The sequence below is a fragment of the Benincasa hispida genome, chromosome 11, assembly GCF_009727055.1.
Source record: "Benincasa hispida cultivar B227 chromosome 11, ASM972705v1, whole genome shotgun sequence".
Taxonomy (NCBI): domain Eukaryota; kingdom Viridiplantae; phylum Streptophyta; class Magnoliopsida; order Cucurbitales; family Cucurbitaceae; genus Benincasa; species Benincasa hispida.
The window spans coordinates 74,702,977-74,720,394 of NC_052359.1; the positions used below are offsets into that span (position 1 = coordinate 74,702,977).

General features: G+C 34.9%; 2 protein-coding genes across 4 annotated transcripts; one reads left to right on the forward strand and one right to left on the reverse strand.

Moving 5' to 3' along the window:
• Positions 1-258: 258 nt before the first annotated feature.
• LOC120092006 (amino acid transporter AVT1A) lies at positions 259-7,842 on the forward strand. 3 transcript variants are annotated; one of them, XM_039050194.1, is made up of 12 exons: positions 259-812; positions 1,959-2,242; positions 2,433-2,647; positions 2,962-2,985; positions 3,076-3,256; positions 3,350-3,569; positions 3,666-3,801; positions 3,891-3,910; positions 4,009-4,154; positions 4,461-4,504; positions 6,533-6,595; positions 7,593-7,842. In XM_039050194.1, the coding sequence occupies exons 1-12, from the start codon at positions 610-612 to the stop codon at positions 7,683-7,685; spliced, it is 1,629 nt and encodes a 542-aa protein (XP_038906122.1). In that variant the 5' UTR covers positions 259-609; the 3' UTR covers positions 7,686-7,842. The 3 variants fall into 3 exon arrangements, 2 of the variants coding, with proteins under 2 accessions (XP_038906122.1, XP_038906123.1); XM_039050195.1 differs by having other exon boundaries at positions 6,549-6,595; XR_005485881.1 differs by lacking the exons at positions 6,533-6,595; positions 7,593-7,842 and having other exon boundaries at positions 260-812; positions 4,017-4,154; positions 4,461-4,510.
• A 4,392-nt stretch (positions 7,843-12,234) lies between these two features.
• LOC120090854 lies at positions 12,235-14,201 on the reverse strand. Its single transcript, XM_039048556.1, has 7 exons — positions 14,010-14,201; positions 13,633-13,728; positions 13,385-13,512; positions 12,886-13,271; positions 12,709-12,807; positions 12,556-12,617; positions 12,235-12,456 (listed from the first exon to the last, which is right to left on the reverse strand). Exons 1-7 carry the CDS (start codon positions 14,199-14,201, stop codon positions 12,235-12,237), a joined length of 1,185 nt encoding a protein of 394 aa, XP_038904484.1.
• Positions 14,202-17,418: the final 3,217 nt, after the last annotated feature.

Genomic DNA, 17,418 nt, shown 5'->3' on the forward strand with positions numbered 1-17,418 from the left:
CGATGTTTAATCTCTTATCGAGAAAGATCAAAGGGTCAAAATAATCAATAAATTAGAAAAATAAAATTTTTAACTAAATCTCAGTGTCGATCTCATCCGAGATCCACTAAAAAAACTAGTTTAACGACATATTAGTTTTGAAAGATAAAAGAGGATGTTATTTCTGATCATTCGTCGACAATTTGGTAAAATATAGAAAGATAGATACTCCCGAGATAATTTTGAAAATTGAATACGGATAGGAAAGAAAGGAATAGAAAGGAAAGAAGCAGAAAAAAGTGGGGAAGAGGGATGGATAGTCTGTTAAGATTAAAATGACAAGAAAGGGTAAAGCAACGCCATTTTCATTGTCAGTCACGATTTCCGACACGTCGGCAGATGAAAAGAAAAGAAACTGATCCGTACAATACAAGACGTCAGAAATTCGGCCACCGCAATCATGATCATGAAAACCTCTCTCGCTCGGTCTCTTCCTTCCTTCCTTCCAGCGTTATACGCCAAAATGAAAACGCCATAACCAAAAACACAAAACATTAATCAAATTCCAACGTTCTCAAACCCCAAATTTCTTCCTGCTCATTCCCATTCTCTCCCCTTTCCCTTCCCCCCATGGCTGACAAGACCAACGATGCCGACTCCGAGTTCTTTCTCGACCACGATGACTCTGCCGACGACGACTTTGAACGCACCAAAAGCATGGAGGATCGCAGCAACAGCACCTACAGCACCTACAGCGACGCTGACGATGCTCCCAACGGCCTCGGAGGTCGGACCTCCACTTTCACTTCTCAGCAATGGCCACAGAGTTACAGGTGAACTTCGCCGTTTTCGTTTCGGATTTTGTTTCTGTTTTTATTGTATATATATTTTAATCTCTCTCTCTCTCTCTCTCTCTCTCTCTCTCTAAGTTACGATGTTCATAAAATGAATGGCCGTTACTCTGTAAATAAAAGAGCATGCTCTGAAGAGATTGTATGTGAGGACTGTGATTGAGAGTTAAGTGGAGGAAAATTCTTGTATGCATCTATGGAATCAGAATAATGAACTACTTAGGTACCTTAGAGAGTGGATGTTGGCGTAACGCTGTACCAGTATAATCTGTTTGCATTTTGCTTCTTCTTCTTTACCTTTCTTTTGGCTGCGTTTCTCGCGTTTTTCGTTCTCCGGCGGATACTCTGGTTTTTCTCTTCAAGTTGCATTTTCAAACTGTGAGAGAGAAAACGATTTAGTGAGTTGAAGCCAAGGGAAAATTGTATTGACTCTGTTGCTTTTGGCAATCTGAAATCTATCCAGACAGATGTTTGGGTTGGTTGAGTTGTTTATTTGCTTTTGTTCATGTAGAGAAACTTTTTTTTTTTTTTTTTTTTTGAATTCTGGATTGTTTATCATTGATTTGTTTCTGTGGAGTTCAGTTTGAGTGACAGCGAACAGGTGGCTGGCTCCGTGTATTCAATGTTCTGTCTTTTGTTTTCTCTTTGCGAATAATGAATGACTAATGAGAAGAAAAAACTTGTAGAACCGGTTGGTTTGGCTGGTAATAATGGCTAAATTCTGTCATTCGTGATTCTGGAGTTCATTCATGAAGTTTGGTTTGTTCTATATGCTTTTTTGTTCGATGTTCTTAGGTTCTGACATATCCAAGTGGAGTTTGTTAGCAAGTCTAAAATGTCTATTGAGAATCCAGGTAGTATTTACTATTTACTAGTAGAGTTTGCTTTTTGTTAAATGTGATGTAGTCCGAACTCGTCATTTATGGTAGAGGACAAATTATTTAGTAAAAATTTTACTATTTTACTGATTTGAGATATGGAACGTAGAAGTATGTCTCTGGAGTTAGGGAATTGATTCTTAACATGTATTTAAAGTGAAAATTTGTTGAAAATTGGTCATGCATTCGAAATTTTGAGCAGTTGGTTCTTGGTGCTGCTGTTTATCCTGCATTGTTTTTCCTTTGGCAGAGAAGCAACGGACTCTTATACAATCATGGCTTCACCAAATTTTGGAACGTTCCGCGTTCCAAGTATATTGCAAACAAGCTTGCAGAATCTTAGTAGAAGTAGTTTAGAAATGGATGCAAAAGCTCCTTTGTTATCAGTTCATGGTGGCGCTGATCAAAATGAGGATTTTGATAACTTGTCAAGAATTCAATCACTAAGGTCAGAGAGAGCCACATTTTCTAAGCAATTGACTGGTGAATTACCTATTGGTCGTGGGTGCAGCTTCACACAGACCATCTTCAATGGTAGCCTATGTTTTCTGTTGTTCTGTACTTTTTCATGTATAAACTTTCTCTGAAAAATTTTCCTTGCGTGATTTGTTTGTTCTTATGATGAAAGTGCTATTAGTTATGAGAAACAATGCAGCTCAGTGATTTATTAAATTTCTAACAATATGTATATTTATTTTTGGGTCATGTGTCCGCTCTGAGACAGGAATCAATGTATTGGCTGGAGTAGGACTTCTCTCCACACCTTTTACTGTAAAGGAAGCTGGCTGGGCCAGTTTGGGAGTTCTGGTTCTTTTTGCCATTGTGTGTTGTTACACAGCCACACTTATGAGGTACTGTTTCGAGAAGAGAGAGGGAGTCATAACATACCCAGATATAGGAGAAGCAGCCTATGGAAAATTTGGACGTCTTTTTGTCTCTGTGAGTTTACGATCTCATTATGCATGGTTTTCACATATATAATATTGATTTTTGCTTTCAAAGTGTACACCAGTTTCCAGATTTGTACTCTGTTGTTAGTGCATATGAAATGTCAATGTTGGTAATGTGCGTCTGCATTGAACTGGTTGCTTTTTTCTTGCCTGACCACAAACTTCGTGTGTGAGATTTCGTTTAGATTCAGTTTTTTCAACAACAGTCAAGTTCTAGTTACGCAATTATAGATTTCTGCATGCATAATTGGTGATTTCTTCCAGAAGAATTGCTAATATTATGTTTCTGAAACGTTGGTGCAGATCATTTTATATCTGGAATTATATGTAAGTGAATCTCTAATCTATCTTCACCATTATCCTTTCAAAAGAAAGGTACTTCATTTTGCTAAACTCTGATCTTCTCTACACATACAGTGTTACTGTGTTGAATTTATTAACTTGGAAGGAGACAATCTAACCAGTCTATTTCCTGGAGCATCGTTGAGTTTGGGGAGTATTCAGTTGGACTCTATGCATCTTTTCGGAATTTTGACTGCACTGATTGTTTTGCCTACTGTTTGGCTGAGAGATCTCCGTGTGATCTCATACCTGTCAGGTAATGTATCGTATAAGACTAATTTTTCTACTCTATGCTGACCTTGATAATTTGGATATATAGATGAAACCATCTACTTAATGTTGATTTCAGCTGGTGGGGTCATCGCAACCATCTTAATAGGACTCTGCTTAATATTTCTCGGTACATTTGGTGGCATTGGGTTTCACCAAACTGGTGAAGCAGTGAACTGGAAGGGTATTCCTTTTGCAATTGGTGTGTATGGATTTTGTTATTCTGGCCACACCGTGTTTCCAAATATATATCAATCTATGGCAGATAAAACAAATTTCACCAAGGCGCTAATAGTATGGTACATGTCAAGACTTGGGATGCTCTTTACTTGCCATTTAGCTTGATGCTTCTAATTTATTTATTTATTTATTTATTTTTTTTTAATCTTTTGCAGCTTTATTTTGTGTGTGCTACTTTATGGAGGGGTTGCTATCATCGGATTTCTCATGTTTGGCCAAAATACATTATCCCAGATAACTTTGAATATGCCAAAACATGCTTTTAGCTCCAAAGTTGCAGTGTGGACAACAGTAAGTGTTGTCTTGTTCTTTTGTTTCTCAGCTAAACTTTAGGCGTCTTTGGCTTGCAATATTTCTGATCAATCTTAATTCTTTTACAGGTTATCAATCCATTAACCAAATATCCTTTTTAGATAGGGGAATCATTTTGGAAAACTAAGTGGCAAAATATTTTATGTTTGGACCGATGATTGAATTTGCTTCCTTGACATTGCTCAAATATGCACTGTTGATGAATCCATTGGCAAGAAGTATAGAGGAGCTACTACCTTCTAGAATTTCAAATAGCTACATGTGTTTCATTCTTCTAAGAACAGCCCTTGTTGCTTCTTCCGTTTGCGTGGCTTTCCTACTTCCCTTTTTTGGTAACTATGTCTTCTTCAAGTTTTCAGTAATTGGTCTACTATCGTTTTGAAGTTAACTTAATGGAGTGTAATTTAGTAGATGACGATACTATTTCCACTAATGTGATATATGATGGCAACCCTTCCTAAAATCTAACTTTCATCTAGTAACCCAAAATTGTTAGCTCATATGTACTTTCATGCTAGGAGCTCATTGATTAAGCATCTAGCTGTAAAGCCAAAAGTTTGGACTTTTCATGAACGGTTTGTCTGAACATGGCAGATGAATTGAGCGTAATTAGAATTGACATTTTATGTTGTTTGTAGGACTGGTGATGGCTTTGATTGGCTCTCTTCTCAGCATACTTGTGGTAAGTGCATCTGGTTGATTCTTTTTCTTGATGAGATTGTAATCATGTTAACAATGCTCTTTGTTTTAGCTCATAGCTAGTTGTATTGTACCTAATGAATTGTTAATATGTTAGATTTTATATGGTCACCCTATGGGGCTATTAGCTATTAAGTTGGTTAGCTTTGATTAATTGCCAGGAACAATGAGAATTAGCAATTTGCTTGTAGTTTTAAGAAAAAGGGAGTTGGCCATTTCTCAGTTTGTGCAAATTTTGAATTATTAGGGTTTGTTTGTTTGTTTGTTTTTTTTTTTTGTTTTTGTTTTTTTTTTTTAAATTAATAGAAAAGTACACTTATGGTCATGAGGTTTGAGTGAATGCATTTAGTTTTTTGAGTTTAAATAATTAAAAATTTTGAATTTTTTTTTCTATTAAAAAAAACTTGGGTGCTGTTTAGTTGCCCAATAAAAATTTTCCATTTGTCCATTTTTTTTAAAAAAATTGAATAATTTTTAACGAGAATATATGAGAGATTAGGTGCAGCCTAGACCTCAACTAATCCTTGCCTTTCTATTCCCTTTCTATTCTCTCTCCTCCCACCTTCACCTCAACGTTGCTGACCATGGCCAACCGTTGCCTACCACCATTGATCAACCTTGATGCCGCTTCTTTTTTCTTCCTCTACTTCCTTGTCCTTCTGTCTTCTTCTTCTCTTTCTCTGCTTCATCGGCTGTCTTCATTTTTTTGCCCTGTCTAGCTCACGACGGCCTATCCTCAACACTAATATGAAAGAATTTTCTGGCTCTGATCTATCTAGTCCGCTGGCCTTGATTTGAAACATTTTTGTTCCTATTTTTCAATTCAGTTGGTTTTGGTCAATGTTCGTAACTCTGTACAAACTAAACTAATAATTGTGAGAAAAAGATTTTTAAAAAAAAAAGAAAAACAAACAAGAAGAGAGATGACATGGAGAATAAAATGTGAAATGGAGAAGAGAGTGCATAATAAAGAGAAACCGTCATGAAGAAAAATAAGAAAGAAAGAAATAAGGAAAGAGATTGAGAAACAAGAAGAGAGAAGGAATGATGAAGAAATAAGGAGACTGAAAAGAGAAGAAGAAAAAAAGAAAAAAAGAAAGGATTAAAGAAAATAAGAAATCGGGGTTGAATAAATGGAAGGTTATGTTTCCTTATCCCAAAAAATAAATGGAAGATGATGAATAGGATAGGCAAGATGATTTAGGTCTGCATCCATTGTTTTACTTTGACAGATTTTTGTTGGAAAAAATTCTCCAACTTCTATTGTCGGAATAACCAGAAAATAATCGAGAAATTAAAAAAAAAAAAAAAAAGGAAATATTGGAGTTTACTTAGAGAACTCCAAACTCAGAGGAAAATCATTGCTCGTCACAGAGACGTCCACCATTTGAAAAATTGTTATAATCACACGACCCCAATTACAAGACCATTCTCTCAAAGATTTTATACTACTCATACCATTTTCCTACTCTCAAACTAAAGAATACATAAAAGAATTTAACTAGAATTAGCACACCCAAACTTAAAGTGTTTCTAATTAAGACAACTTAAAACCAAAGGTTTTGACTCCTTTTATAGTGTTTGGACTTATGACTTCCTTGAACCTTTCCGATGTGGGACAACTGCATTTCTTATATTAATATTTGTCAAAGCCTAACAATTTTTTCCTTAGCTAATTAACTTCGACTTTTAGTATGCCCCCGAAAGATATACTTGAACAAATTAACTTTGACTTAGCTAATTTTTTTCCATAGCTCTACTTGCCATTTATCTTGATACTTCTAATATGTATTCTTTAAAATGTATCTTATGTACTTGAGCAGTATGTGAAAAGGTTGATGAAAATTATAAATTATGATCTGTTTATATCATTTTCTAAATTCTACTAAGAGTTGGAGACATGACTTGTTCATTGTCTTGCGGATTGGTTTTATTTTGTTTATTACGAGTATTATTATTTTAAAGTACACTTATGGTTTTGTTTTTAAATGTGATATGGTGTTTGATTCAGTCGGTAATAATGCCAGCCGTATGCTATCTAAAAATAATGGGAAGCGAAGCTACAAAGATACGGGTAAGCATAATTTTAACTTGATTATTCCTTATTTATTCTTTTTCAAAGAAATATTTATTCTCTTTTTAATAAATGTTCATCTAATTATTTTATTTTTAGTTTTCTGTTTTTGATATGTATAATTGTTTCTTCTAATTTTCTTATTACGATGGTTTTCACATTTCTTAAAGCTACACTTGAGCTCTTAACCAAATTCATAAATCAAAACCAAGTTTTTAAAAATTTTGATCCTATTTGATAACGATTTCATTTTTTAGATTTTTGCTTTTGAAATTTGTAACTGTTTCCTCCCAGTTTTCTTATTATTTTTTAAATTTTTCTTAAAGAAGCACTTGAATTCCTTTTTAGATTATAGAAACAAAAGTGAGTTTTTTGATTTTTTTTTTCTTTCAAAATTTGGCTTGGCTTGGTTTTGTAGAAACATTAGTAGAGAGGATAACATTATATAGATGAGTGGAACTTTAGAAGTAGAGTGTATAAGCTTTTCAAAATGGTTATCCAATTGAAACATACTTTTATTAATCGCAAAACTTGACTTGAATCTTTTAAAATATTGGTTGAGAGCGGATAGCAAAACAAAGAAAATTTTACATGGTAGTAGAGTTATAAGCTTAATTTTAAAAAATTGAAAACCAAAACAAAGAAATTTATCAAATTGAACTTTAGTCGTTATTATTATTATTATTATTTTTAAAAATATAAATACTATCTACTTTTGCCGTCTTGTTTTTTTGTTTTTTGTTTTTTTCCATCTAAAAGTCCTATTTTCAATAATAGGAAATTAAAATTGAACTGCTTATCAAACAAAGCAGAACTTTTCACAATGATATCCATATAGCCTTGCGTTTTTCCTAACTTTATAAAAAGGAACATTTTCATAGAAGTGTCTTTGATTTTGATTCATTGTGAGGATTCATATTCTGTCAAATATGTTAAATGAGATATCAGTGCTTAACTTTACATTTGTATGCTTTAATCTCCTTTTCCATGAAATCAGATCGCTTCGAGTATCTTCGTCGTTGGACTCGGTTTTGTTAGTGCAATTTTGGGAACATATTCTTCTCTGAAACGGATTGCAGAGAGTTACTGAGACAGATATATGGTCCGAGTAGATATACTATAGGCTTCATCATGTCTGCAGTCCTAGCTATTGGTACTAGCTTCAAAGGCATAAAATTAGGCAGTTTGAACTTCTAAATAATTGTACCATCTGTTATTAATCTCATCATTTCTATGCTTAGTTCTTCTATTGTTTTTTTTTTCTTTTCTTTTTTAATGGTTGATGATGCTGATTTCTTGTTGTTTATGCTTTAGATAGACATTTCCTGACTAACATTTTAATTTAAAAAGCCAAACATACCTTGCTGTGGAAGAAAGTTTGTTAGGAAAGAGAGGAATGGGGAAGTGAGGGTGAGGAATGAAAGAGGAGAGTTTTCAGATATAAAATCCTAAAAATTGGGTGTCTGGTGTTGGGAAAAACCTTCCACATCTTTGTTGAGTAGGTAGAAAAATAATAAAGTATTGAAATTAGAAACACGAAAATTAATATGGAAAAATCCCAAATTGGGGAAAAGATCATGGACGAGAAAAAAATTTACTGTATGAAAAATCGTTACAATCACAAAGAAATTTCAATTGCAAAAGTACTCTCTCAAAGCATTTAAATTATCCACCCATTTTTCTCGTTCTAGATTGAAGTTAGTACACTCAAATTTAAAATATTTCTAATTGAGACAACTTGAAATTAAAGTAATAGGTTTCATTTGTAGTGTTTGGAGGTCATGATTTTCTTAAATCTTTTCGATGTGAAATAACTATACTTCTAATATTTTGTGTAATTAAAGTAATCTAGGTCCAATAATTAAAGTAACCTAGGTCCAAAGGGCTAGGATAGAGCAATGGGTCCAAGGCCAGTTGTGGCTTAATCCCAATTCTAATTGTTAAGTCTAAGCCCAGCAATTAAAAGAGATCATACCTTTTATTTTAAAGGAGATTGGGAGAAGTGAAAAGTTCATATCTTTTATTTTGAAGGAGATTTGGAGAATTGTAGAATTCACACATTTTATTTTGAAGGAGATTGTGAGAATTGAAGTTCTAAAGCTTTGAAGGTCAGATGATAGAAGCTTTGAAGCTCTCAAGTTTTGAAGATCGAAGTTTTGAAGTTTTCCAACTTTAAAGATTGAAAAATTCTGAAACTCTAAAGTTTTTGAAATCGAAGCTTTGAAGAACTTAAGTTCAAAAGATTGAAACTCTAAAGCTAAGTTTTGAAGTTTTTAAGCTCTAAAGACAAACTTTCAAGCTCTCAAGCTTTGAAGACTGAAGTTTTGAAATTATCAAGTTTTGAAGACCAAAACTTTCAAACTCTGAAGATTGAAGTTTTGAAGCTCTCAAGATCTAAAGATCAGAGCTCTAAAGCTTTCAGCCTCTAAAGAGTGAACTTCTCTATCTCAAGCTCTAAAGATTTGAAGAACATTACTTTTCTAGAGCTTTTAAGAACAGACGACTAAATACTCTTAAGAGGAATACTCTTTTGAAGATCTGAAAACTCCAAAAAGACTTGGAAATTCAAAAAGGAAAAACTTCCTTCAACGTTTGAGAGAAAGTATCAAAGGATCATTTATTAAAGATTGTACTTACTATACTGAAATCAATACAAAGTTTATTTCAACAAATTATATTTCTCCAAAAATATTGTCGAATAATATCTATTCCTATAGATTTGTTTTTTACTTGTTTTATTGTTGAAAAAGAGTGAATCACAATAATATTACAAGCTAGTAAAAAAGCTACTATTAGACAAATAGATAGAAGTAAGGAGTAAGAGAGATGCACACATAGACTTGTTAACCTAGTTCAGTGAAATCACACATACGTCGGGGAGGCTTTCCGCCTAGATGAAAAGAAATCCACTAGAATGTAACTTAGTTTTTACAACATACACTTCAACTAATATTACATAAAGTCAGTTTACTCATAATCGAATACTAGCGAGCAAGTTAGGCCCCCTTTAACACTAATACTACTTATGATGAGTCAACAGCTTTAGGCTCCCCCTAAAACTGATGCAACAACGATGACTTCACTCTTTTTCACCTGCTAGTTGAAGGAACGTTCAATCAGCACTCTACCATAACAAAACTACTTGGTCAGCCCAAGCTTCAAAGAACCACAATGCTTCTTACTCTAGCTAAGCACCAACACCAAACACACGATATCCTTATGAATTGCAATCAATCAGTCCACACTAACAAGAATATGGCTTACCCTAAAACCACACCGAAAGCACAGATAAAAGCAAGCTCTGTAAGGCAAGAAATCCACCACCAACAACAAACCAAACAAGGAAAAGATCACACTAGCAAATATATGACCAATAAGGAAAGGATACCTACACCAAGTCAGAGACAAAATATCCAACAATATATATATATATATATATATATTATCAGCCAACCAATACGTAGCAAGCTCCCCCTTTGGCATAAGATTTTCTAGGGGTGTATATGGTCCGGGTTGGAAGAATTTTGTGGACCAACCAAAAAATTCGGACTGGCTAATAATGAACCCTATTAGTTCATTTTTTGAGGGTCAACCCAACCCAACCCAAAATTTTCGGGTTGGGTCGGGTTGGATCACCGGTTCTTTTTGTTTTTTGTTTTTTATTTTTTTAATTTTGACTGTTTTTTCCGTTACTTCTTTAATCCTTTTCTATTGAACAATTTGATTTTTGTGGGTCAATAAACCTTCATATTTAAAAAAGTGAACTAATTCTAAATATATTATATCAAATCAATTAATAAAAAATTAATAATAAAAAACATGTAATCTATGTGAAATGTTAGCATTGACATTAAAATACAACCATCATAAATTCAATATAAACTTCAAAAGAAACTTACTCAAATAATTCAATTCAAATGTTCACACTCTCTACTCAAAGTTCAATAATAATTATTCCAAGTTCAATAAAAAGTCCAAGTTTAATAATAACTATCAGCTTATTACATAAAATTTCAAATCATTCAAATGCATTATGAGCATGAAGAATGACTTGAGTGAGTTTCCTTCTTCATCTTTGGTCTCTTCACTTCTCAATGCCTGAAAAAATTACAAATACATTAAACCAAGAAGATCATTTATAAGTAATAATAATATTTGATCTTATGGTAGTAAAACTTACCACTAAAATCATCATTATGCTCCAAATTCAATTCCTTATTTCAAAACAACAGAAGAGGATGGACTCTCTACAACTAATTACACCTACCTATACAATTAAAAAAAAAAAACAAACATTAGCTTCTCAATTAACTCATAACAATAAACAAACAAATCATGTATAAAGATCAATCATCAATCAATCACACATAAACAGTATATGTACACACTACACAATAAAAATTTAATTAGTTTACTCACGGGGAAGTTTGAAAATGGTGATTCAACAGTGTCTGATTCCGTATCAGTTGTGACGACTTTGAAGAATCTAACTGTTCTCAAGACATTGTGAGATTGAACAAAAATTAATGTATTAATCAATCACGGTTAAATGGAACAATTGATGAATTGAATGGCACAAAAAAACTTGGAACTCTCAAAGTTAAGGGGTATAGATTGATATTTGCCCTTTTTTTTTTCTCCGTTAATGCATAGTCTAGTGTCTACTCCCATTTTTTTTTTTTAAAAAAATTTGGAACTTCCAAAGATAATGCATAGTTTTTATAAGCCTAATTTTTAAGAAAATACATAACTGCTTTATTGAAGAAAATACCAATATGATGAGTTGTTCGTAAAGCTTGGAGCAGTAGGCGAGGCAGAGACCGGATCTGACGAGACGAAGACCAGATCTGATGAGGCGAAGACGTGAGGAAGCGACGAGGGGAGCCGACTAGTGATGGGAGTCGACTGGCAAATCGACGATGGGAATCGACTAGCGAATCGACGATGGAAGCGGCGACTGACTGGCGACGGAAGCGACGATTTGATCGAGAGTCGACTAGCGAGGGAGTGGCGAGGGTTCACTTTCGTTTCTTCGACTTAAACTTTCAAAACTTCGACTTTCGAGTTCGTGAATCGTGCGTGCCTCGTGGACAAAACGATTTCTGTTTTGTTTAATATATATATATATATTTTGGTCGGGTCGATCCTGAAATGAGGTAACTCGAGACCCGACCCGGATTTAATATTTTTTAAATTTTTAACCCAACCCAAAATAAAATCTAACCCAACCCAAACCTGTAGTTTGGGTTGGATAGTCTGGGTTGGTCGGGTTATCGGATTTTTTGAACACCTCTAAGATTTTCTTCTATTGGCAAACCAACCAAACACACTAAGACGAGAGAAACAAAAACACACTATTTTATATAATTAAAAAGATTTCGAGATGCAGCCCAAGCAATAATAACAACCAAAAAGAGAAAAGAACAAGAATAGCCAAAACCAGAATAACCACCAGAACAACCAACCAACCATCAATCATCTCCCCTTTTTGCCAAGAAGAAAATCAATTAGACGGTGGGGGTTGAAAAGATGAAGCGTTATCAGATCGCGAAAACGACACACTTAAAAGGTGAACCAATGCATCAACTTCAGCCTTTCGATCAGTCAGATCACAAATAACAACGCTCAAGGTACGATACTCAAAAGCTAGAATGAAATATGCGAGTTCTAAGCTCAGTAGGAATCAATAGCCCACCTTTCGGAACCTGCAAATCCTCAGGGAGAGGAATGTCAGAACTTTTGGGGGGATGAATGTTATGCACAATGTCAGGGACACGAGTACCCTGAAAAATTTTGTAACTGAGATTAAGAAACTTAGGAGCAGGGCTCAAAGCATCATTGGGACCAAGAATGGCAGGGGACTGAGACAACAAGATACTAGAGAATAAGGGCGATAAATAGATAGGCAACTTGATCGCAAATGAGTCAACATGACGATGAAGTTGTTTATAAGGAAATACCTCAAAATCAAAAGTAGACAAAGTACCAATTTGATACAGAAGACTGGTCGGAGAAGAAGATACTAGACTTATGAGTAAAGGGACACCAATTAACAATGTCAATTCGGAACAGAATAGCATACTTCACACTGAGTGTGGAGGTAGACAATTAACCAAATGAAGGCCATTCAGATCGAGTGCCACCTGTAAGCTCAACAACAAGATCCTCAGTGAAGGGATGAGGCTCATCAAAAGGAGGGAAATCAACATACCCTAGATAAGCATTAATAACACCAGGAGAAATGGTGAAACAAGTGCCTCTGATATGAACCTTCTAATAATCAGAAGAACTAGGATCGTTGAACTTAGAAGGTAGAATGATGATGAACTCCCTCATTAACTGAGAATAAAAGGCATCGAGGTCCACAATAGTTTTGAGAAGCTCAACACGTTGAAGCAAATCCATAATTTTCAAACAGGACTTGGTCTGGTTAGACAAAACATTTTCATTAGCAATACGTTGCTGCATCACATACTTCCACCGCAGAACATTGTCCTCGCTATGAAAGGATATCCCATCAATATGCATAGAAGGAACATTGGGAGTAATTTTATGACGACCAACTCTTTTGCGAGTCTTGTTCTTAATAAAAGCAATGTCTTCTTCATTGCTAAAGACATAAATTTGCATAGAAGGGTCAAAATCAAAGTCAGGGCTCTTCTTCTTAGGGGGAGTTCTTTTGAGTGAGTGCAAAAAGAGGGACCATAATCAACAGGCACATTCAGGGAGGCCCCCTTCTTCAACTTACCCAATTGGGTAATATGAATATTGTCATCAAAGGAAATTGACACAATCCCTTCGGTAGAACTTGAGCCAGAAATAGAATGCCCACCATTAGAATTAACAGAAGTGGAAGAAACCACAACTTGATCACTTGTGCAGAGAGCAGAAGAAACCAGAGAAGACATTGTGGGACTCTGTTCGGAATGAACAACAGAATCCCCCATGTTAAAAATAATGTTAGTAACATCTGGGATACCATCAGGCCTTCTCAGCATCAGCTAGAGAAATCACATAAGAAAAAAAAAAAAAAAAACATTATCATGAGCAACATCATCAGCAAGATCGGTATCAACAACATCAGTAGGGTTAGTCGCATCAGGAGCAATAATAGAATCAACAACAGATTCAGGCTTAATAGTACAAGAAAGAGGAACACCAGAATCAAAATTAAAAGAGTGAGGAATAAAGGGAACTTGTTGCACCCTTTTCAATAGTAGAGGTGCTCAACATATTCTGGACATTAAAGAGCTTATGAGAGGATTAGTTGCATCATCGTCAACATTTTTTACAATAGAGCCATCTCACTAAACCATAGAAAGAAGGTTAATGACAAGGGACTCCAACTGATTAGAATCACTTACATGCAAAGAGGGTTGGACAGCAGGCACATCTTCAGCAGACTCCCTTAAACTCTAGGATGGGATATCAAACCCAGATGAGTCCAAGCAAGATCGTTGAAGGAGGATTCTTCAACAGAAGCATCGAGAATGTCTGCTCTAGCCGACGAAACATCCAAATTGACATACCATCTTTGATTAGCTTTTTGCTTCAATCTTATCATTCTCTTGTCGAAAGTATTAGTTCCACTCCCAGTGTTCACCATGAGAAACAACAACGTTTGAAGAAGAAATATAAGGAGACAGTTGAACTCAACGTGATCAAGGAAATAGGGCAAAAACCAACACCACGATCATTTAAGGATTGAACTGCTAGTGGAGAGGAAAAAAAATTAAATTTAAAAAGTTAACCGCATTAAATGAAATATGGCAAGAATTAATTATGGGCTGGTGAATTTGAATTATGGCCCAAATCTCTTAGCTTACCAACATGGCAATTAATTGCTATAAATCAATTATGCACATCCCAAGAGCTGCATGCAGGGATTCAAATTGACAAGCATCCAATGGTTTGGTGAAGATGTCCACAATTTGTTTATCAGTACTGACATGATCAAGAGAGATAACCTTAGACTTGAAAAGGTCCCTGATGGAGTGGTGTCTGATATCAATGTGCTTAGTCCTGCTATGCTGAATAGGATTTTTGGAAATGTTGATAGCACTCATGTTGTTGCAAAACAAGGTCATGACATCCTGGGCAACATCATTATCACACCCCTCTCGAGCTTACCTCTTTCACCCAGAAGAAGGCTTGTAGACAGTAAATACCACTCTTTTGTGATATTTATTATTTGTCTTGACCTGTTTTTTTGAACTTGATATCCACTAGCTTTTTATAATTCGACAATACTTTTATGAATAACTTATTTTATTACAAATAACTTAATATTTATACATATCCTAGATACAACTTAAACAACTTAAACTCCTAAATTACAGAGACTCATAAACAACAACTTAACCTCTGAAATGTGGCATGCCTTGACCTTAAGCGGCACCCTGAAACTCTTTTCCTTCACTACTCGGGGGAGGCATTTAGAAAACATAAGTTGGGAACCTAGTGAGTGGTACTTTTATAAGAACATAGGTTTTTATTTTGAAAACATTTTTATAAATCGTTTAAATATAAATCAAAATCGGAATATTGAAATATTCAATTAAAGTCCAAACACGGGCATCAACTAATAGAACATATTAAGCAATGGTATGACATGATCATAAATAAATCTCGAACAAGGTCCATGTAAACTACAAGGCCCTAAATTCATTATCACCTGATCATGTGCCATGTCAACATAGAATCTCGTCATAGGCTCAAAACTGAGCCTGCAATCCCTCTGACCATCTTATACGAGAATTCCTTCTACTGGCTCAGCTACTAGATCCAGAGATCTTTTGACTATCCAGTGGGAAATTCCGCCACAGGCTCATAATCTAGACTCACAAATCTTTTTTACCATCTTGTGCGGTCCCCCAGGGTACAACAATCCTTCAGTGTTTTGAAATGCAATCCTTTAAACCACCTTCAAGTATGATTTCTCCAAACCAAACCCAAAGTTTAAACATTTCCTTTTTCAATAGAAAACATGTTGAAATAGTTTATTCATTCTGGTAGAAAACATCCTTTTGAATAAACCATAGATAAAATACATTTATCTAAATCCAGGGTTTTCAGGTAGAATAAAACGTATAAAACAGATAATGCCAAACATATCAAATCATACATATATATAATACCATATATGTATAGAACATTTGAAAATAAACCACTTACAATTCACTGACAAGGATTCCTCTTTCTCCAAGCCTTCCTAGCTTCCTAGTTTTCTCTTAGATCCCCGATTTCTCTCAAGCTCCAACTCGTCCTAAATTTATCCAAGTTTGGCATAGAATTCCAACATTAGGGTTAAAAGTACCCTTAGAATACCTTCTTGGCTCTAAATTTAGCTTACTAACTTTAATGGATGCAAAACTAGACTTCTGGTAACCAACAGAAAAAGTGGGCTATGAGGGGCTGATCGTTTGTCCCATCGTCTGAGAGCTTTGCCAAAAGAGATATAAATTCTGCTAGATTTTCATTAGACTCTTGACTTTGCTTAACGATCCATCATCATTCATTGAAGATTACAAGTCATCATTCATTGAAGATTGCAAGGAAATTTCTTTTTGTTAGGGACAATGGAACTCCAAATATCTCCACAATGGTATGATAATGCCCTTATTTAAGCAGTATGTGACTTTGATTGCATTCCCACCCAACAATCCTCCCCTCGAACAAAGGATCATCAAGTGTTCCTTCCGTGCTAACTCAACCACGAAGTAATCATCCATTCAAATTACATTTGAGCACTCTTCTTGTCTGAAGGCTCAAGCACGAATGGATACTCTGAACATGACTACATCTTGTTCGACCACTGAGGATTTTTACTAATGGGGTATGAATCTTATACCAATTTTTTAGGGACGACAGAACTTCAGATATCTCCACAATGGTATGATATTGTCCACTTTGGGTATAAACCCTCGTGGTTTTGCTTTTGGAACTACCCTAAAAGGCCTCATACCATTGGAGATAGTTGTCCTCCCTTATAAATCCATGATCATCCCTTTATTTAACTAATGTGGGACTTTGATCGCATTCAACACTTTTACCTTTTTTTTTTTCTTGTTTTGTCATCAAAGGTCATTTCAAACACATGTAGAGAATTAAATAGTTCATCAATTTTCATGGTGCTGATATTTTGTACTTCTTCTATAGCAGTAACCTTCATGTTGAATATTTTAGTAAAGATCGTAACACTTTACGAACCAGTTTCTCCTCTGAATTTTTTTTCTTGAAGATCAAAAGATTCATTAACGATATCAAGTAGGTGCACATTAAATTCCAAAACACTTTTACTATCATGTATTTTAAGAGATTTAAATTGGGTTGTCAAGAGCTGCAATCTTGACATTTTCACTTTTGATGTTCCTTCATGGGCCACAACGAGAATCTTCCACGCTTCTTTAGTAGTAACACACGTGTTGATTAACCTGAAAATGTTTTGATCGATACCAATTTTAGATGGCGTTTAAGGCTCGTGAGTTTCCAAGTGAGGCTTGATTTTCTTATTTAGTCCAATCCTTTTCAAGATTTTAATTAACAACCCCATCTCTGTCAATAATTGTAGGATTTGACCAACCAGTAAGAACCCCTTCCAAGACTTACTGTCAAAAGATTTATGGAAGGCAATCATTCGGGCCTTTCAATAGGAGTAGTTTGTCCCATCCAAAATTGGTGGGCATGTAATAGATCTATCTTCCCTGATCGAATCCATTGAGGACTTAATGAGTAAGAAGTCAATCTGCTCTGATACCAATTGGAAAAAAGTGAATCACAATAATACCACAAGCTAGTAAAAAAGCTACTGACAACATTAAAGA